Below are 22,207 nucleotides of genomic sequence, written 5' to 3'. Positions count from 1 at the left end.
CTAAACAGCTGTCAGGTTATAGAATTTCTTCGTTTAGGGTCAGATTAGGCAATGACTTCTAAAGAAAAAGTCATAAATCACACTATCTATCCTTTGAATCCTCTAAACAGTGCACTGTATGTTTGTAGGACATGAACTTTGCTGACAAGCATGTCCAAAGAATTTATGGATTTTCCCCTCTGTTTTCTGAGAAGAAAAAGGCAGAAGACTAAAAGTTAAAATGTTGATCTGCTGATGGTGTAACTTAAGTATATTAAGTACTAGTTATGATGACTGGCTACTGGAGCTACTATCCCCAGCTGTCTGATTTTTGCACTCTCCTGACTGATATCTTGCAGAAAGAGCAGTGGGATGGAGCATGAAAAGGTTTCCTGGACTGCCTTAGTTTACATTCTACTATATTAATCTAAATGAAAATCAGTTCTAGTTTACTTGAATTCATTGACTTTAAATTATGATAGTCCAGAACCTTGATATAGGGTTGTCTGTGTTTGGGAGCGACGTGGAAGGGAAAGTGAAACTTAGGCAGTCCTCATCGAACATGTTGCTAAACATGGTTCAGTACCTTGGCTGTGTCAGGGACAGAACAGGAGAGCAGGGGTTTTGCCTGCCTTCCTAGGATGGGCTGTTGTCTAGTTTTCTTTTTTTAATCATCAATGCCATTTTGATCTGTCATGCTCTTTTCTTTGATAAAATATAGTTGTGGCTTTGGTCCTTTCTCAAAGGTCTAGCGATTGATGTCCAGTGTAGGAAATGTTTTGGGATGTGAGGTCAATGGGAATATGTTGAATAGGTGCCTGATAGACCCTTCTTATTGATTAATTGCAACTGCAGGAAGGGATACTGCAACCAGAGATTTTTTTTAAAAAAACTTCTTCGGTCCCTGTATTTATTACATGATGATTTGTTTTTTTTTTTTCCAAAACAAAGATGATTATTCTCCTGTGATGTTTGTTTCATTAAGTGCATTTTTTTTTCTTTAGATGAAAAGTGGGTGAACAGAGTGGGCAGAGGGACACTTGTTAGCACACTCAGAATACTTGCTTACAGAGGTGACATTATTTGGCATTTAAGCAAGTACTTGGAACGTTGGTCACTCTTTTGGAGAATCTTTTCTGGTCTGTAGAAGGGTTATGGTACCAGATGTGACTACATGTGCAGCATGCTTATGTTAAGGTCTGTTCTCTTCCCCCTCACACTCTGAGTATTATGCATCCCACCAATTGCCATTTTGCAGCAGTTATACCACAGTATCTCCTATATGTAGAAGGGCATTTTGGCTACTGCATTAGTTGTGACTTGAAATTTTATGATGTTGATTGAATGGTTTTTGCTGTCTCATAATCGGAAGGACATGCATAGACAGGTAGGTATAGAATTAAAGGAGCTATTACTTCTGTCATACAAAATACTGTTTTTATTTGTGTTTCTAATGCTGCTGCCTGTGCTTTTGAATGAGATTTTTCTGATCTGTTGCACAGTTACGCTTTTGTGCTCTCTGAGGAAGCCCTTATGACTGTATTTTGGATGTGTCTTCCACGATGTATGATGCAGGTGTGATGTCACTGTGACCCTGTGGCTTAATCAAGTTAGTAGTTAAACCAGATGAGGAGAAAGGAACCTCATTCATTATCTCCCATGTGTCTTTTGGTAATTAGCAAAGGTACTATGGGTAATTACAAAAACACTTGAAGATAAAGTGAGATGTGTTAGTAGGTATTCCCCCCACTGTGAGAATCATACTTTAAGACGGGATGGGGGAACACCAATTCACATGTGAAATTTAAATAAGTCTGTATTCCACTTTATGAATATGCACTGGATGCAGGGGAGAAAACCAGCACATTCTCTCAGGATGCTGTTAGGGCCAAGCAGAATCTCATTAGAGACAGCTTCAAAGATCAGTTCCTCATGTCCATAAAAACAAGTGTAAATTATCTTCTGTGAGCCTGCTGTTAGCAGTTGCACTGTTACATTATGCATGATCCTAGACTGCACATGGTATGAACAAACTGCACTGTGTTCCATTAGTGTTTTTCATTTTTATGCTAAGCCTTGCAACTTTGCAATTTATTGGTGTTATTTTGGCTAATACGCTATTTGACTTAAAATTTCCTATTACATTAGCTGTTAGTAGTGACACGATGGCTAGAAAGGACTTTTAAGGTTCTGTAGTGCTTATGGTTTTACAGAGGAAGAATATAGGCGACTCTGGATTGACAGCTTTACCTGCCTTTTCGTTCCCCTGTTCCCTGCAGTTATGAGTGAGAAGGTGGCTGCTATTGACTATCTGTTTGAAGTGAACCTAGGAGCTTTTTGTGATTCTTGTGATGCTGCTTTGCAGCACTTGACCTAAATATTTATGAAAATAAATAGTAGTAGCATAGAATCTTAACTTGTACTTTGACTAAGCCACATACCCCATCATATACGTTCAAGAGGCCGTTTTGTTACTGTTGTTTGAAAGAGATTTTGAAACAGTGAAGTGCAACCTTCGTGCATGCAAATTTTGTTACTAGTTTTAATGAGATTAAGATTTGGGCTTAAATCTTCATCATCCTTGCAGAAACACTAATGTGCTGTGAAATATTTTCCTAAACTGAGCTACAAAAGCAAGACTGTTCCACATAATACTAGCTACGACCATGCAGTCAAACGAGGAAAGCATTTGCTAGTCTCTTCTTCCCACACCTAGTCAGAGTTCAGCACTTACTTCAGTTGATGTTAAATTCCCAAATGGTTCAGCAATCTGATTTGCATTGTGGTTTCACAAAGAGCTGCGTCGTGGGGGTGCAGCTAGGGAAGCTTTAAGATGCTAGAATTAACAGTCCTCATAAGATCAACTGTGGTTTGAGAGCTGATTTAAGCCGTTGCTTGCTGAATTCATAACAGCAATGGATACATTAAGCTATGGTTTTATGAGGGCTTTTTTGCCTCCTGTTTTTTAGTGGTGGTGGTGATATTCCTTTCACACCACTGTTCTGTTCTCCCTGTGTTACTGCTGTGCACTTAATGTAATTGGGAATTCAGAGTAATCCCCTGGAGTGAGGGAGAGAGAGACTGTACGTAGCTCAGTTCAGTTCTCCAGCCCTGTTCACCATCTGTCCCCACAAACGGTTGTACCAGCGCGATGGGGGAGCGTGCTGAAGCAGGAGCCCCTCACAGCAAGAGGGGACGGGGAGCTGCTAGGGCTGGCACTGCTACTGAAAGAAGAAGTCGTCAAACTAAGTGCCCACACTGATCAGTAGTGTTTATTGTATGGCTGACTTTGCAGTTTATTTGCAGAAGTACTTCGTGAGACATATCTAAGAAGTTACTGGTTTACCCAGCTTGTGGTGTTGGATGGTTTTGAAGGTGTTTAGAGTTCAGCATGAAGGTGAATTGCAAAGCTAAAACGAATCCACAGTGAAACTTTTGTATGATTTCCGAACAAGAGGTAAAGAATTTCCCACTATTGTTCAAAGCTACAAGAGTAATCTTAGGTAATTACTGCGTCCTGAAGGGCCGCAGCACACCGATGGAAATCAGTGGGAGTCCGGCCCTGCGGAAAGCCAGTGTCAGACTAGTGCTTTAAAGCATGGAGAATTCTGAGCTGCTGATTTCCCTGCCATAATGAGTGGCGACACAAGCCAGTGCAATGAATGAAAAGAAATACCCCATTTTGAACTGTAAAATCATCTCACTGGACAGTCTCTGGTTTTGAGGCCTCTAGGGGAGCTGTGAGGGTGGTCGGCAAGGTCCCACTTAAAGCTGACCTGGCAGGATGGGATGAATGAAAAATTTCTTCATAACATGGAGCTTCAACAGGATGTTCTTTTTCCCTTTGAAAACTGTTTGTAATCCTCTTTTAGAGGTCCTACCTGTGGCTCCCCTGGGAGAATGGACAGTTAGTCTGAACAGAGGCCAAATCTATTTTAGTAAAGTTTGCTAGTATAGCTTTAATTTTAATCACGTTAACAAATCCAGCTAATGAGGACACATTATATTTGTAAAAAAAAACTTACACTCTGATAGCAAGTAGTTGGATAGAGGAAAGAAACTTAAGACTTACTGTTTCCTGGTTTGGGTTTCTGTTTTGTTTCATTCTGTTTAATGTGTACCAGACCTTTTGCTGTTACAAAAACATTGCAGAAGTAATTTTCTCTAACTGACATCACTTTCTAGTGCGGAGTTATCTGAATTTTAACAAAATTATCAAACATCTAAGTTCTTTACTCTAGAAAACAGCCAGCCACCTCAGCTGCCCTTTAAAATACGAGCTGAATAACCTCCTTTAAATGTCTTACTCTGCTCACCAGTTGTAACAGAGAATTTGACTCAGTCTTTTTTCTGTGATAAAAATGAAGGAATCAGAAAACCCACCTATAGTTCATACTCATGTAGTGTGTATGTATATGTGTATGAATATAGACATATACATACACACACACACACATGTAATGTGCATACATGTATGCATATATACGTATGTAATACAAGTAATGCTTACCTGTTGCCCAGAGGGAGTGTTTGCAAGCAGTGATACCTTTGGAAGCTTGCTTCCTTTTGACACTTTTTTGCTGCCTTCCTAAAGGCAGCAGAATGCCAGCATGGTTTGTTACCGCGCTGAGGAGTGGTCGGTTTCACTGGAAGCCCAAGAATGAGTTGGGAAGAAGCGTTCATTTAACATCTTGGTTTCGGTCTGACTCTGTGTCCGACCATAGCAGACAGTGTTTGAAATGGCGATAAGATAAGAAGTGGCAGCGATAGCCGTACAGTAGGGTTACTGGAAGGGCATGAAATTACATCTGGCCATTGGACTTTCGAGCTCTAATTTTTAGTTGTAATGATTGATTGAAATGTTTCTCTCATAGAGTTGGCAGTTCATGTGGTATTCATGTCAGCGTGTCCCTCAGGAAAAAATCAAGTGGTTGTAGGAAGAAAAGAAAAAACAAAGACTGCAAAATTGTGTAGAGCATAACACTGTTTTTCATATACAATGTTGTCACATGCTGCTTTGAAAGTTAAAAAAAATGTTAGCATGTAAGGAGAAGGTTTTGTTCAAGGAAGACACAAAAATGGAGCAACAAAAACAGGTGATTAGGACTGAGAGACATTGGGAAAGAAATATATGAAGAAGGTTCAGTATAGTCAGCACAGTAAACTCCAGTCAGGTCTCTGGTTATCTCAATATATTATAATTATTTGCTTTTTTTCCCATTCATTTTGTTTGCTTGCTTTTAATTTTGTCTGTTTGGGAAGGCTGCTTCTCATCCAAGGTTAATACTCTCTCTAACAAAATAAGGCATCTAAGATTCAAATGTACAATGCAAGATCAAACTGTGTTTGGAAGTAGTGCAAATTCTCATTAGACTAAGGAGGGTTTTTTTTTTCTTAATAGGAAGAAAAAAATTCGGGGATCTACTGTGCCAATCCAACATATAGCTTCTGCTGAAAAGCAGACCATGAGCCAGCGATGTGCCCTTGTGGCCAGGAAGAAGGCCCATGGTCTCCTGGGGTGCATTAGGAAGACTGTTGCCAGCGGGTGGAGGGGGGTGATCCTGCCCCTCTACTCAGCCCTGGGGAGGCCTCATCTCGAGTACTGTGCCCAGTTCTGGGCTCCCCAGTACAAGAGAGGCATGGAGCTCCTGGAGAGAGCCCAGCGTAGGGCTACAAAGATGATCAGAGGGCTGGAGCACCTGCCCTACGAGGAAAGGCTGCAAGAGCTGGGCCTGTTTAGCCTGGGGAAGAGAAGTCTGAGGGGGGATCTTATCAATGTGTACAAGTACCTGAAGGGAGGGTGTCAAGGGGACGTGGACAAACCCTTTTCATTGTCCCGTGTGACAGGACAAGAGGCAATGGGCAGAAAATGAAGCACAGGAAGTTCCGCCTGAAGGTGAGGGGGAATTTCTTCCCTGTGAGAGTGACAGAGCGCTGTAACAGGTTGGCCAGAGAGGTTGTGGAGCCTCCTTCTTTGGAGATCTTCAAGGCCCACCTGGATGCAACCCTGTCTACCATGCTGTAGGTGACCCTGCTGAGCAGTGAGGTTGGACTAGATGATCTCCAGAGGTCCCTTCCAACCTCACTGGTTCTGTGATTCTATGAAAAGGGCAGTCCACTGCCCTACTCAAGTGCTCCTATTTCTTCAGTTGCACACAGTCTTCAGCCACTCTGGTGAGCTTAATTGGCTCGTGGAGGGGTCACACAACTTCCAGGGCTAATTCAAGTCAGCAGGTGCAACTGCGATACTAGAAGTGGCAAGGGAGTGCAGGAGAAGAGCTAGGTCTGCATCAAGGTCTAGGCTGTCGTGTGAAATCTCCCTTGAAGGCTGTGGTTTCCCCATGTTAAGTTTTAATTTGTGGTGCTTGCTCAAGATACTGTTCCTGCCATGTGCTGCCACTGCTTTGTGCTTTTTTTCTTCATTCTGCTGATCGGGTTGTTCGTGCAGCTTTGCTGTGAACTGGATTGGGAAGAGATTTCACTGAAAACATACCTGGAAATGAGGAGCAGTTGGGGTATGTGCCAGCCTGCGGGCTGGCAGTGTGGTTTCTGGATTGGTGGGAGAGAGAGAAGGCCTTTTTTTGCCTCACTCCTTGTGGGTACTTAAGAGGCAGATCCTGCCTCACTTTTTATACACTGACTTTTAAGGAGGGCCAGAATCTGTGCTTGTATTTTAAAATGCTACCCTCTAAATGGTGGCCTTTACCAGATCTGTGAGAGAAATTGATGGTGAAGGCAATAATCTTCATAGACTTCCTGATACAAATTGCCATTTCACATGAAACAGCTTTGTGGGACACTCATGAAATAGAGAATCACAGGCTGGGAACCATCAGAGAAAATTCAGGTGGAAACAACAGGTCTTCAGGGTAACAGTTTCCTCTGTTTAGCTAAGTGATAGGGCAATCACAGCATAGTGTATGCACTCAACAGCACTTTCTTGCGCTTGTTTCCAGTTGTGGAAATGGCTGTACTTTGTATTACCCTAAGTGCGTAGCTTTGAGATCTTGTTAAACTGGTGGCAGGTCACACTAAATATCCCAAGGCTGAGTTCTATTTGCCATTGTCCTTCTGCTGTTGTCCTTCCGTATCTAAGCATGTACCCATCGTGCTTGGGTTGGAATTGCATTTTTACCGTTGGGGTGGGAACTGAAAAGTGAGTGGTACAGGCCACAAGTCAGAGAACTTGCTAAATTCCTGTGAGGTTAGATTCACTTCAAAGAGTTGGCTTGTCCGAGGCAAGGGCAGCTAGGCAAACCCAGACTTACTGAGAGCTTGGGCCTCATGGTACAACTGGCACATTGCCTCATATTAAGAAGTAGTTAAATGGCAAGTCTGTAATTCAGACTATTCTTTGGATATGGTTATTTAGCAAAGGTCAAAGGCAGAGTAACTTTCTGGATCATGTGTTGTGTGTGTGTGTATAGGAGAAAGAATGTCTTGTAGGGAAGGGTAACGTGACCTGGTACATGTCACTGACCTCTGTGGTTGTCAACATCTTTAATTAGCTGGCTTACAAAAGAGATACGTGTGCTTGTTAAAACTAAGTTGTATTTGCAGCTATCCTTGGTGCTGTACTTTAAAGGGTTTACAAGCATTGAATCGTAGCCACAGCAAGATACTAACTCAATGGCAAATAGTCTTTTAAGGATTGCGATGCTTTAGACAAAATCTTGCTTGTGTGGACAAGAGCAGCCTACCTCTTTGGAACTGTAATATTCTCTTTATTAGTTTTAAAAAAAAGTTTGTTACAAAAATTTGACAAATTTTATTTAACATGGAAAAAACCTTGAGATCTTCTTTACTACAGGTTATACCAATAGAAAAAAACAAGTACTGAAGATGGTTTGTTACATGAAAACAGTTGCTACTAGAAAGCTGCTGGGCGTGTTTTCATCCAGCTTCTACAGCAGCCCTCAGACAAAGCGATGCTTGAGGAAAACGTTTGGAGCCATAGAGTTTCTGAAAGGTGGATCAACCAAAGCCTCTTATTTCTAGAAAGAGCTAGTCTTGCCTTTTAAGGGTGTAGTTATTCTCAGGTCTTTTAGAGTCAGCAGGAGATGAAGGAGCTCAAGATTTTGTAGGTCAAAGAAAACCATTACATTAGAACTAGATAGAATAATCAATTGCAGAAGAGATTGCTGGAATGGGCTGAAATACCTTGCCAAGTTTGACCTGGAGGGCAATATTCTTTATGAACCAGTCTGTGAGTCTGCTGTTCTTGATGGCATAAAATTTTGGAGGGGGAAGGGAGAAGCAGAAAGTTTGTAGGAAGTTAGTCACTGTAATCACAGGACAAAGAATATACTGCTAATTTTGTTGAATGTTGATGACTGTCGATATCTTGATTTGAAAGAGCTTCGCTTAGCTCGCATTCCTGCATCATTACTCTCATCATGAACCTTGACTTCAGTAAGGACAAGTGCAAGTCCTTCATGCAGTCCAACTGGAAATTCCAGTGACAATGTGAGAGTGCAGGAAAAAAAAAGAATCCAGATGTAGAGGAAGAAATGGTTAAAGGACAGCTGTTCCCAGGTTTTAACAGCTTCTATTTTTTTGTTTCCTCAAGCAGTTTACTGAATTAGCCTATCTGTTTTCTCACTTAAAAATTCCCTAAATAGTTATCAGCCTCTTAGGGATGCTGGAAAATTTTACTTATTTTTTACAGAATGTTTAGTAAGGATTTTTTTTGCTGAAAACTCATAGAAATGTTACATGAAAAAAAGTTCCCTACAGCCTTGCAAACCTGTCACAAAATTCTATCATAGTCAGTCCCCCAAATGTATCTTTTCATGCTCCATAATGATAAAACTGCTATTTCATTTGCATATTCAGAAAAATTACTGTGGATAAGTGGATGAGTACAATATTACAAATGTTCCTAGTACGAGCAACAGTGTTTTTGATTAATAAAAAAAACCTGCACAAGTTAGTAAAAGTGATGATGATTGCATCACCTGATAGTCCATATATTTATGCATTTTGTTTTTGCAAGCTCTGCAGTTTATTGCAAATTTTACAGTAGTTATGTACAGTAGTTTATTATCAAAATAAATATAAAGAAAGATTTAAGTTAATTTTCCTCTTAAGTACAGAGAAATGTGAAAATAAAAATCAAGAGTAAGGATGTATCCGTACAAGAAAAAATTGATTCAAGTAGTTCAGAAAAGGCTATTCTGCCGCTGGTACTGTAGAATTTCTCTTGGTGTGGACACTCCTGTTCTCTAAGAAAAGTGCTTAAGCTAAATCAGAAAACAGGACTGTTGCTAATAAATTGACTCCCTGGCGAGTCATATAGGATAAGCTAAAGTACTTTTAATTCATCATGCAGCCTGTCTTACTTCAGAGTAACCTTTTCATATTCTCAAGCTTTTAAGAAACCAGAAGGTAGATGAAAACAACAAAAAAAATCCTTTTGCATAAAATTCTTTGATATTTTTTGATTTAGAAACCACGAAATAGTGGTTTCTGTTCTAACGCGGATAGGGCATTGCGTGACTTTTGCGTGTCTAATGCAGCGGTGGAAATAATGAAATTCCTTCTTTTGTTTTAGAGTGTAATCAGGGAGATTGCATTTGCATTGCTTGTAACTGAATCACATAAGTGAAATTACATTGCCTGCATCTCATTTTGTATTATAAAATGTTATGTGATGCAGCTTGTTTCCCTCCTTAGCGCTTTTCATGATATTACTCTTTTTCTAAATTTTAAAGCTACAAAGCATCCGCCTTTTATATTTGGCCTACAGATAACTTTCTGTGATGCTCTTCCACATCTGGCACAGGAACCGAGATTTTGATACTACACAACATGTTGATTTGGAAAGCAGTTAGATTTCAGTTTTCAAGGTCTTATGTTCTGCTGTGCAGCAAATGATTGCTGAGGTTTGTATAATTAGCAAGAATTCCTGAGTCATAACATTGTAATACTTTACAACTTTTCATATAAGGAAGCAGCATATTGGAGGGTTTCAACTTACTTGGCTTTGAAACTGACTTCTGGATAATACTGAAATCAAAATCATTCAGTCCCTCTCCCCTCTCCTTTTTACTATCGTAGAAGTGAAGATAAGTACATTTTTAAATTGAATTTTTGAAAACCATCCCTACGGCAGTTTTCTATCTTGACTATAATTCATTTTTGAATTTGATTTTTTGGGGGGTACTTTGAAAATGAACGACAGTAAGGATAAAAGTGTGATAAGTGTGACTGTCCCAGATATTCCCACTGAGGACTTTGAATTCATTACTTTTTAAGATAGAATTATATGTAAACTGAAATGTTCTTAGATAATCTGTAGCACTGTGGTTGCCCACAAAATTTGTGCCTATTAAGTACATTATTGATAAAATCTCCTGATGGGATATGCAGCAAGTGCCTCTCATAATATTGTTTACCTAAATACATATATCAAATAAATGCTAGAGACAAGTTATGATGATGGTGCTATGAGAATATTCATTGCTATTTTATTTACTTATTTATTTATTTTTAAGGATGCAACTGTGCTAAAAGGGTTCAGTGGCCTATAGCATGTAAGTAATCATTGCTTAGGAGAAACTATATGAGAACACCAAATAATGAGAGATTAAAAAAAAAAAATAAAATAAACAGGGAAGGAGGAAAAAGAACAAGTCAGAATGAATTGTGCCGTTCTAAGGAATGTCTCTAGCTGAAGCTGTGTTCATGCAGTGTTCTGCTAGTGCAGATGTTACATTTTTTTTCTCCCCCTCCATTATAGCTTTATCTATCAAGCTTTTTTCCCCTCAAAGTAGTGTTTGTATCTTGAAATTTTTTGGAATGTGTTCCATTTGACCTGCGATCTCCTTGTCATAAGTTGTTAATACAGGAGAAAGAGAAAAGAGGGACAAAGCTGTCTGGTATAATCTTTTTAGCTGGGAATGTGTTTGGTACAATCTTTCACAAATAAAAGAACCTGCTTTCAGTATCTACAGTGCAGTTACCAAGGAATTGCAGTATTTCATTGTTTGAATCCAGTTCTGACTATGACTAGGCTTCATGTTAAAAACATCAGGGAGACAAGTGTGTGCTCTAACAAAGATGGTAGCACTAGGAAGATAAAGGATAGAAAGATAAAAGTGCAAAATTCTGTCCAGTAGAATTTGATGCCCAAAGTGAAGTGTTGAGAGCATACCTAAGAGCAGAACTTAATTCTGGCATTTTCTTCCCAGTTGGGAGAGGTGGGGGGAGAAGAGATGTAAATACATATTTTTCTAGATATTTTGAGTCTGCTTTGGATTACCCACCAGTCTAAATCTAGATATTGGTGGAGATTCTCAAGTTTAGACAGAGATGACTGGTGTAAAAAATAATGGCAATGGAATTAGAAGGCGTATAGAAATAATATTAGACTCTTTGCCTGCCTGTAAATAGTATGAGAGTTTATACAGTTTCAATCAAGAGTTTTAGTGTTGCTTTTTGACAGCCAGGATGCTGAGTAGGAGCCTCTCTTTCAGTGTAGTGTAGCTGCTGGTAGTTAATAATCTCCTGTGTCTATTCCCCTTAAATCAAGGACTTAACTTTAGAAGAAGAGCTAAATTGCTGCTTATACTAAATATCTTTTTCCCTGGAAAAAACCTTTTAATGCTTAAAAAGAGGAGCTAGAGGCAGAAACCTTTGACAATGGCTGAAATACTTCATATCCATGAAACCGAGTGGCAAAAATGCAAGCCTTTTAAGATTGCATGTCCACTGTGAAGAGTTGTATTTAGTAGGAGCACGACGTTAGATCTGCAGGTTGAGATGAGAAGCATGTGTACTGAAGAAAAAGAAATCAGAGCCAACCTGAGGTGTTTTCTCTGCACACCCTTTAGGTTCAGTCTGGTGGATGGCTAAGCACTGAGTATTTATTTCTGAAGCATGGAGATGGATTTCAGATTAGGAAGCTAATTCTAAAAGTTAGGTAGTTCCCCTGAAAGTTTTGTGGCCTGCTGCCATAATACATAAGGATTATACTCTACTGTTGAATTTTATCACCTCAAAGGAAAAGTCCTGCATTATGCTTATGAACTCTGTACATGTTAGGAGATTCTATATTTCATTCATCAAAAGCAGAGCATATGCTGCAGTAATTCCTGCCTTTTTCTGTCAGAACCTTGTTGTGACAATAAGTCATCTCAGTAATTGTATACATCTATCTCTGACCAAATCATAATAATTTCTGGGGAAGATGGCATTTTTGAAGTGTCCAGTTAGAGCAAAACTGATGAAATTAAATTTATCCAGGAGATCTGTTTTTTTTTTTTTTCCTTTTTCCATTACAAAAGCCTTCTCTGCTGTTTCCACCCTAGAAGTAAGTCCTCCTCATTTTATGACTTATGCAATTGAAGTAATTGGAGAGATACTGCACGTTAATTTGGCTTCACTCTAGCTGAGTGAAGTAAAATGTGAATCTTTCAAATTTCATTGTCTTGAAAATTGGATTCTAAATTTGTATCTCTGCAGGGTTTGTGATTCCAGATTTTACATTCCAAGTATATTTAATAAGTCAGTGTTTGTAGAGCTTATAGTGAAGAAATAAAAATTTTCCTTCAGTATACAGAGCTTATTGACATACCTTCCTAGTAAGTGAATTTTTATCAGCAGAAGAGGGATTTTTTTATATAATTTATAGCTGCTCCTGAGTCCCTCAACAGAAAAAAGAATGAGGGAAAACTATTTTTTAATGACTTAACTGAAACCATACTAGCACAAAACCAGCAACTTACTATTTTATTTAAAGCAGAAACTTTTGCCTGGACCTTAGAGTGATTCTGATCCTGATGCTGCTGCTGTTTTCAGTGCTGTTTTGCTTTTGTAACCATTGGAAAGCCACTTACACCTAAATTTTAAAAGATATTTCATCAGCTGGAAAGACATTTCATCTGCAAGGTGATGATTAAGAGGATTTTCGAAAGCACTCAATTCAGTTTCTGAATTCCCATTAATATTGGAGGGGGTTAGGTACTTCAGAAAAACAGCATGTGACTATTAGCCACTCCAGAAAACACCATAGAAAATTGGAGGTTTACCTTTTTCTGCTTTTATTACTGACCAGATTCTAGGAATAATAGAATTTGGAGTCTTAATTAGTTGAGGTTTATGTCAAGCTGAGAAGATGTATTCCTGTAACTTCCTCATAAAGCAGGTTTTCTTAAGTTTGCCAAAAGTATGACTGTAAATAGTATTGGTCTTTTCAGTTTAATCTTATAAATTTCATTGAAAGTAAAGCAGATCCAACACCTGTAATGAAAAGATCCGTCATTTCCCTGCAGCTATAATTGTTGGAAATGTTAGCAGTAAGTGCACTCGTGCATTGAATTCTCGTGTGGGTTTGTAAATGTGGATTTTTTTTTCCACATTGCACTGTGATGCAATTAATGGCATCTCTGAAATAAATAACAGATTTCTATTTTACAGTTTCCAGAACACGCCCAGAGGTTTTGATAGGAGACACGTGCATGGAGATTTCCAGAAGAGGTTTTAACTAACTTGCGGTAGTTTGTTTTTAGGTGCATGTGTGTGTACAAATACGCTACCAGCGAGAGTGGTGAAAAGTCTTTACATCCTTTGATTCTTAGACAGAGAAGAAAACAAATGTTTTCTTGGCATTTGACCGTGCAAGAAGATGGGGTCAAGTTAACAAAAGCAGTAATATCTATGATTGAAACAACTACTGGCTGATGGTGGCCAGCTGAAGTAATACTATATGTGACATTCATTGTGTTTGTTGAGAGGAAATAAATATTTGCTTTCTGTCATTTAGTGCATGTTGTATCACAGAATCATCACCATTTTCAGGTGCATACTTGTTTTTGAAATCAGTTCCCATGACTAGGCCCTCATCTCTGCATCTGGGATTGGGGTCTACAGCTGTGCTTGGGAAGCCAGGACCTGCCCCCTCTTCGAGGGGCAGCATGATGTAGAGGGATGGCGTCAAGGATATCCAGTGCCTGCTGGACTTGTCGAGGTGGCACAGACTGTAGGCACACATTTGAGCCAGGTCTGGGGCCACAGTATGGTAAGCAAAGCCAGCAGAACGGAGCAGCTGGGGAAACACAGCTTCATGCACTGGGGCTACAGAGCTCAGAGCATGGATGTCTGAGCTGGCAAAGGAGAGACAGTGGGATAAAACCTCTGGGTGGGGGGAGAGGGGTCGTAGTGCGCAGCCAGCAGTCCCCTAGCCTCCATAGCTGTAGCTGGTGCTTTGGGGGATTTGTCATTTAAAAGCATTGGCCTGTATGGTGTTTGTTGCGTTACGTGCACAGTGATGCCCCTTTTGCTGGTGTTTCCATCATGGAGTGAGCAGGGGGGTGCTACCTCCTCCTGGCCGGCAGCGGGGTGTCACAGCGGGCACCGGCTGCGGGCAGGAGCACTGTCCCTGTGCGCCGTTGCCACTGTGGTTCCTGCAGCAGGGTGATCTTGGGTGTGGGCCGTGCTGTCAGGGTGATAAGATGAAAAAAAATGCTTCGAAAGAAACAAAATCCTGGGTCTTTCAAGTTGTCCAAAAGGAGGGAACCACATCCAGGGCATGACAGGTACAGAGAGCAGAGAGGGCCCAAGCGGGGAGGCTGCTGGCTGCGGGGGCTGCAGCTGTAGAGCGGCGCCCGTGCAGAATGTTTGCTCCATCCTAACATTGTAGGAGCGAAGCAGCTCAAGAGACTTTGAGCTTTAATAAGGAACAGGGACATCATACCTCTTCCACGCTTCGTACTGTAGTTTGAGTTTTTAATATGGTATAACAAGTCTTGATTAACGTGTCAGTATTCAGATCAATTGCTGATAAATAAGCTAAATGACACTATATTTTAAGACTTATGTTAATGTTTTGAACTAAAGATTTTAAATTCAGATGTTAAATTTTGGTTCCAGAATGTAGACAGGTGTGCAATTTGATATAGATATAGTTTTTTTAGTCCGTAGGATTAAAAATCATTTTTAAAAATCATGAAATTGGCCTAATATTAATGAGATTCTTTTTTCAGTAAGAAAGATTACACTTCTGTTTTCATTCAATTTCTTGAACTTCTGCAACACATACTTGTGCATTTCATGCATTTTTCTTTAACTGAGAGAGCTATTGATTAAGGAGAAGAAAATAATTAAAGCCACAGTTCTCACATGATCACTGTGTTTCAGGACTTGGGAATCTAACAGAAATAACAAATAACACAATAAAACAAAGTCGTGTGATTTGGCTACAGCAACAAATGCTGTCAGTACAGTAACAAGATGTTTTCAAAGAAATTCCTATTCTCTTCTCACGAACTTCACGTGCCAAAGGGAGTATGTGTAAAGACAGATGTTTGCATTCAGAGAAAGAAAAAGATGATATACTTTTTTGCTTTCATTTTCAGATTCAGACAAAATTATCTTTTGTTGCCATAGCTCAGAAAGGAGCTAACAGCACTTAAATGTTTTGTAAGTGTTTCTGCAGAAAATGTATTTTGATCCTAAAATAAATATACTGAGCTAAATGGTTCTTTAAAAAAGTATTTGGTTTACAAATTTTGAAAATAGAGTTATTAGGAAGCGTATAAATATTTTGCAAGAGGAAGCTTAATTACAAATAAAATCATCACTATGCATATTAAAAGCTCTGAAAGTTGAATAGGTGATTTTTAAGAAGTGTTAATAATAGAGATACATATTTAATAGAGAAAGTTAACTGGATAATGTGTCTCCAAATGCCCCCCCCAACAGTAGAGGAAATGCAACAACACATTTTTTGTGTTTTTGGATTTTATATGGTAAACAAACAAAAGTCTGTTGTTAAATTGACCAAGGATGAATGCCAATTTAGATGCCATAAAAACAAACTTACAAATGCAAACATAGATGAAACCTCGTGGAGAAACTTTAAAAAAATGAAAAAAATAGTATATGCTGTGATAAAATCAGGGAGAGATGTGGGACCATATGTTTCAGGACCCTCCATATGTCTAGTGAGTCTGGGAAAGGGTAAAATTACTTGGTCTTTTGCAGTTGCCTCTGTCCACCTGCAGGAAAGACAGTTTAAAAAGTAGTGGACTGTAAACAGTAATACTACTGTTTGAAACTTACTGAGGGGAGAAATATTTGTGCATCTGTAAAAATGTTTCATTCATCTTAGGTGCTGCATTCGTCTGGGTGATTTGTTCTTCCTTAGGAACTGGAAATTCTTCATGGATGAACTTCAGAATTTTTATTTTATCTTCATGGATGAATTGGTTTCTTGGGAATTCTACTATAAGAGAAGATTTGGGGGTTGACTTGCTTATCTCAAAAACGAAGTGAGCAGGAAAGTGAAAAGGCTGTGGGTTCACCTCCCTGAACAGAGGCATTCCAGGGCACCAACTAACAGAGGCAGAGCACTATGTTTTCAGCTCTTGAAGTCATCCATGCAGAATTATGCTTTGGAATCAAAACTTTCACTTCTTTCAGAAAAATGATGCTTGTGTCTTTTCTAAGCTTTCTTTGTAAACAGGAACCCAGTGTAATTTCTGCCTGCTGCTATGTCTCTTGGAGGACTGTGCTGCCATTTTGTCTCCAAGGTACTTGCTAGTGCTGCTGATTTATAAGACATTACTATGAGTAACTAGTTTAAGCCTAAACAGAAATACACAGCTTACATACTTGTTGCCTGCTTTGACCTCCTAAATCATGTCCTTTGTCGCCATGCACGTGAAAGGCACAGTGTCCTCCTGGATGAGTTTTGGAATCCAGCCACCTTTGATAACTTCTGCGTTGCTGGTCATTGTTCAATTATTTAATTTCCTATCAGAGTCCATTTTTTTAAAATATAAATGAAGCTATGGCTTCAAATACAAGAGCTTCCTTGTCAGATGAAACCCAGTTCTGCCTCTGAAAAGGATAAAGAATTTCTACATCTGCATTTGGATGAGGAAGGAAAGGAAGGGAGAGAAGGGCATCTGAATAATCACTACATACTATTACTTTTTCTGATGTGTTGCTCAAAGCTGACAGGAGCAGCTCTGTACACATGGGAACGTACCCAAAACTCTGCTTGTTTCCATTGTATTGCCAAATGATGACTTTCCACAAAGGAGGTCTGCACAGTAAGAAAGAAGGGAAAACAGAGCTGAATTTGGCCCTGCTGTTGTGTGCAGTTGCAGTATGGACTCTTCTCCACTGAAGGCTCTTCTTCATTTGTAGTGGTCTTTCCTAGAATTTAATTTATGCAGCTAGGGCTCTGTGTTTTAATCATTGATCACAAGTAAGAAAAACTGATAAAGAGACTTTGGAGCACCATCTCATTCATTGTTTTGAGAGTAAAGTTGTATTAGCAGGAGCTTACAGTACAGTCAGCAGATCCCATACTAACACTACAACTTGTGAAATGGCTGAAGGCGGGTGACACATGCAGTGTAATGAGCTCTTTCTTCAGTGGAAGGTGATTCCACCTGCATCTACACTGAGATTTCCCCCTATTCTGCCAGCTATCCTGATGTTGCCTCCAGTTGTTTTAAAAGTTGATAATTTTTCCCTAAAAGACAAAGTAACTCATAGTGAAATTTAAAACAAAAAATGAGTAAAGAGTAGGATTATAGCTTGCTTGTACACCTAGCTATCCTTGAATAGCTTTAGCTGATGATATGCTCACATGGGTGACACTGCATGATCCTGAAATAAGGAGTGCATATTGTTGGGCTGACTGAGGAGCAGATCTAGAGCTGAACTACCGCTTTGAAGGCCAGTGAAGCTGTCTGTTCTCTGGTTCCCCTCCCTCTTTCGGGAGAAATAGCCAGGAATATTTTGATACTGATACCAGATTCTTTCCTTCTTGATCACCCCTTTACAGGAACAGATTGCAGTTACGCATCTGCCAAGCACAGGTTTTTGCAGTACTGGGACCAGAACCAGGTAACAGCAGCCCAGGCAGCACCACACGCAGGTTGCCATATGTATAGCTAGTAGAACAGGAGGGCAGTGCTGAGCTTTCCTACTGCAGCATGTGGCCTTTAAAGGCCCTGGTGTCTTCGGACCACCATCATAGCTGTGGTTTTGCAGAAAGATAGTGTTCAGTGGTAGCCTATGAGTAAGCTAAATCAGAGTCTGGTTTGTATTCTCATTTGATTAAATTGTTTTGAAGAATTGTAAATTGAGGTTTGCATCTGAGGGACTCTCATCTAAATGAGAACAACTGATTATGAAGGCAGTTTAGTTAGCCAAGTAATTATCTGATAAACAAGATCTTTATAGAAGTGTACAGAGATTAGGTTGTCTTTTTTGATTCCTAAACCTCTGTCATGAATGCTTTAAATGTGGCAGATACTACATTACTGTCATGGTCTTAGAAAGCAGTATTGCTCAGCTGCCGTATGGGATTTCACTATGGGCCTTACATAGACTTCTGAATACTTAAGTGCCTGGTCTTTCTAAGGTGCAAGATATCTTAAGATAGATGAGTCCCTGTCACCAGCTGACTTCAGTGAAAGTTAGGTGTCAAATTTGTTTACTAACTTAAGGCAAAAACTCTACTTTCATTTTAATACTTTCCAATATTTTGTTGTTTCCCATTTTTTGATTACTGTATTAATCCAAACATGAACATTTTTAAATTATGGTGGTGTTACATTTACTGTTTCATTCCATGAGCACAACTTTTCCCAATGCGATGCTAGAATAATCTGTAAAGTGCTTCAGTCTGCCATCTCAGGAAGATGGAAAAAAAATAAAGTTTTGGTGGTGGTGAAGTGCGTCAGACTTGGGATGTGTTTGAAGCAATCGGTAAAGAAGCTACTGAGTTTCTTAGGTACATGCTCTGATCTGGCAGAGACTCGTGGCAAGCAGGGCTGAAATAATTACTTTCTTACATCCTGCTGAACTGTGATAAAAGTCAGATGCACAACAGAGTTTATGGAACTGTTGGAAACGCCGGTCTGTAATCTCCAGTTGTTAGGCTGTGGGGTGAGCAGACCACTGGCAGAAGAGATGTGGTTGTTCACAGCCCACATAGAAGCCTACTGGTGGTGTCAGCCAAAAGCTGTGAAAGGGTAGGTCTTTGCCTTCTGTAGTAGATGATCTCAAAAGTTCAGGGCCGAGTCCTTTTGTGATACAGTGATAAATAAAAATAATAAAAATCTTACATTACTTTTTCCCATACACTATCTATAGATGAAAAGAAAATGTGAACCTTTAGGATTAGTGATAACACCAATTTTATTAAGTTTTTATTGAAGAGCTGTTTTGAGTAAGATAAAATTGATGGGCTGGGCACAATAACCTTCAGTATCTTACTTTCAAATACTCACTAGCCAAGCACAACTGAATGGAGAAGAAATTAAGTTTAGATATAGAAAAAAGGTTACTTGGCAACATCATAGTGTATATAAAGGGGGGAAAGAGGGATCAGAAACTTAATGAATTTGGATTATGGAATTTTTTGAAATCTGCTTTAGGATCTTTTCTATTCATGCAATGACTTACAATGTCATACGCTAATAGGGATTGCATAAAACAGAACAGTTTGGGAATAAACTGCCGAGAACAGGAAAAGCATAGTGGCTGCGTAGGAGCAGAAGGGGACTCCACAGAGGCAGACAGTGCTAGTCATCGCTCATGCCGAGACAGTCTGAACGAGGCATGTGGTAGTGATGGTATGCGGTAGTGATGAAGCGGGTGTTCATTTTTTGTGCTGTCTGGAGAAAACATGCTTGGAAGTGTGGAGATGTTGATTCAGAGTCCCCCATGTTTTTACTCCGTGGCATATTTCTAAAAGTTTTGATTTAGCTTCAATAACTGGGAGGAAGGGCCAGATAAGAAAGCGCTGTGGCCTGTAATCACAGTTCTGCCTAGCTTGCCAGTATGATCTCAATGGGTAAGGGAGTTTTCTCTATGGTAACAAATTTATTAATTTCTAGTCCTGATAGAGAAGAACGATCTATTGATTGTTCAGGTTTTGTAGTGGCTTTGTGTAGTGATAACCAGTTATATATATGCCTCAACTAATGATACCTGATGCTTTGGGCAGAAGAGGAGGTCCATTCCCAAAAGAGAAGGAGGAATGAAAAGGAGAGTGAGAGAACGAGAAAAAAGATCTATGAAGCTGCCCCTTCCCATCTAGCTCATCATGCAGAAAATACCTGTCTATAAAATGAAGATCATATTAAAACAAACAGCATCTTGCAGAAGCACATATGGTACATTTATGGTTAATACAGTATGACTGAAACTACTTATTTCTGCTACCTAGAAAATGCGGTCTAACAAGGAAAATCCTCCACACTTTTCCTATGTGCCTAGAATTCAAGCTATTAGTAAATACTCTACCAAATAAAATATAAATTCAGTAAAACTTTTCTCTGTCAACATGGACATTTTTGCACTGGAGACCAGCCTCTATAGGGATTCGCTTTCCTGAAACATTCCCAGTGCAGGGAGCTGAATCACTCCCTGGAGGATGCTTTGGGGTCTCTCCCCTGTGTGAGGAGCCAGAGTAAGATACCAGTGTAAGTTTCCATACAGTTCAGTACAAAAACAAGGATATATCTAGGTTAGAAAAGATAAAGGAACACTTGTACAGCCTTTATTTTCTTAGAATTTGTGTTTCATTCTCTGTAACTAAGCACACATCTCATTAAAAATATGAGTTTTTAAGGAAAGTAGAATTCCCAGTCATTTGTGCTAGTTACTTGCTTTCCTTTTCATTCAGTGTGGAAAGCAGAACTGCAATCTGTTTTAATTTTCTTTTTGCTCTTGCGCAACAATTTTTGCATGTCTGTTGTTGTTCCAGTTCATCCTAGTAAGTCTTAGAATACTGTTATTTTGGGTACTCTAAAATACATAGAGGTTGTTTTCATTGCTGTAGTGGTTTGAGACATAACTGGACCGTTGTTTCAAGGCAGGTCCTACATACCACAGCATTTCTAGCTTAAAGCTCTAACCATAAATAAAGTGGCCCATCACTGGAATGCATTGATATTTTGTGCAGTTGAGATGGGCTTTTCTGTGGGGTTAATCCAGATGCTATGTTATTCAGGTGTTGGATTGTCGTGTGATACTTTCCGTTGTTTTAAGAGGAGGCAAACTAAGCAAATCAAAGTTCATCAGATCGAAACGAGATAACTCTGCAGTGAAATAATTGCAGTCTCTAAGTTGATGTTGGATTGCCTTTTATACTTCAAATTATTTTCATACAAACTAGAACATTTAACCACTAAGTATACCTAAACCACTTCTCTCTTCCCTATTATTTTTCTCTATTCTGCTTAAATGAAGAAAAAAGCCAAATTTCTATGTTGGATCTCTTGTTTCAGTTGGTAAGATAATTTTAACGAAGTGCAGCTTGCAAATAGCCAATTGAACTGAATTATTAATATCATTAAGAAATGCTTTTTATCCAGGCCTGCTTAATGGTCTATCACATCAGTTCCTGACTTTATAGATCTTGGAAGATGAGCTCAAGATTTTATATGAGAGAAAATAAGGAGTTACCAGTATGCTCAGTTCTGCAGTTTCCAGGCTTCATCACAGCACTGCTGAATGTACCTGACTGCGTGTAAACAAATATTTCTGTTGGAATCAGTAAAGGTGTTTATGCCCTTGAACAAAATCATATGTGAAACTGCTCAACTCAAGTGAGAGACTGTTGCTGGCCACCTGCTAGGGTGGTTATTCAGTGGCCTGTGCACCTGTTCATGTATAAAGCAGGTGATGGAAGAAGATGCATCTGAATTCGAAACTTCTAAAAAAGCACTTTCACCGATGTTTAAATTAATTCATTTTCTAAACATTCACCAATTATCAGAAACTAGCTATATCTTTTTTTTTTTTTTTTTTTTTTTTTTTTTCCCACCTTTCTTCCTTGACAGGTAAGTTTTTGACAAACATGATGGGGCCCTCTGGATTTTTGATGGTGTTGCTTTATGGAGTCTTTTCTTTCAGCATGGTGCATGTATAAATGCTTGTGCGTGCACATGTACAATTATGTATAGATGGGTTTGTGTTGATGTTTGAAATATGAGATGTGAGGAATTTAATCTTGTAACTGTTATGAGATCTTTGTGTGTCTGCTTTAGGGTCGACCCTATTCCATATGATACTCCAAAACCAGCGGGCCACACGCGATTTGTCTGCGTCTCAGACACGCACTCCAGAACAGATGGCATCCAGATGCCTTATGGGGACATCCTTCTCCACACGGGCGATTTCACCGAACTGGGACTGCCCTCAGAGGTTAAGAAGTTTAATGACTGGTTAGGTAAGGAATTATTGCGTTTTGGTGACC

At 39.4% G+C, this 22,207-nt stretch overlaps 1 protein-coding gene across 3 annotated transcripts in view; it reads left to right on the top strand.

Moving 5' to 3' along the window:
- MPPED2 (metallophosphoesterase domain containing 2) overlaps positions 1-22,207 on the top strand; it is a 119,506-nt gene that overhangs the window by 25,419 nt on the left and 71,880 nt on the right. For all 3 annotated transcript variants that reach the window (XM_062576566.1, XM_062576567.1, XM_062576565.1), the window contains exon 3: positions 21,999-22,180. In XM_062576566.1, the coding sequence (XP_062432550.1) occupies positions 21,999-22,180 (182 nt within the window). The remainder of the gene's footprint in view (positions 1-21,998; positions 22,181-22,207) is intronic.

The sequence above is a fragment of the Rhea pennata genome, chromosome 5, assembly GCF_028389875.1.
Source record: "Rhea pennata isolate bPtePen1 chromosome 5, bPtePen1.pri, whole genome shotgun sequence".
In the NCBI taxonomy this organism is placed as follows: Eukaryota; Metazoa; Chordata; class Aves; order Rheiformes; family Rheidae; genus Rhea; species Rhea pennata.
The sequence above is the reverse complement of the archived record's forward strand: the minus strand, read 5'-3'. Positions and strand labels throughout refer to the sequence as shown.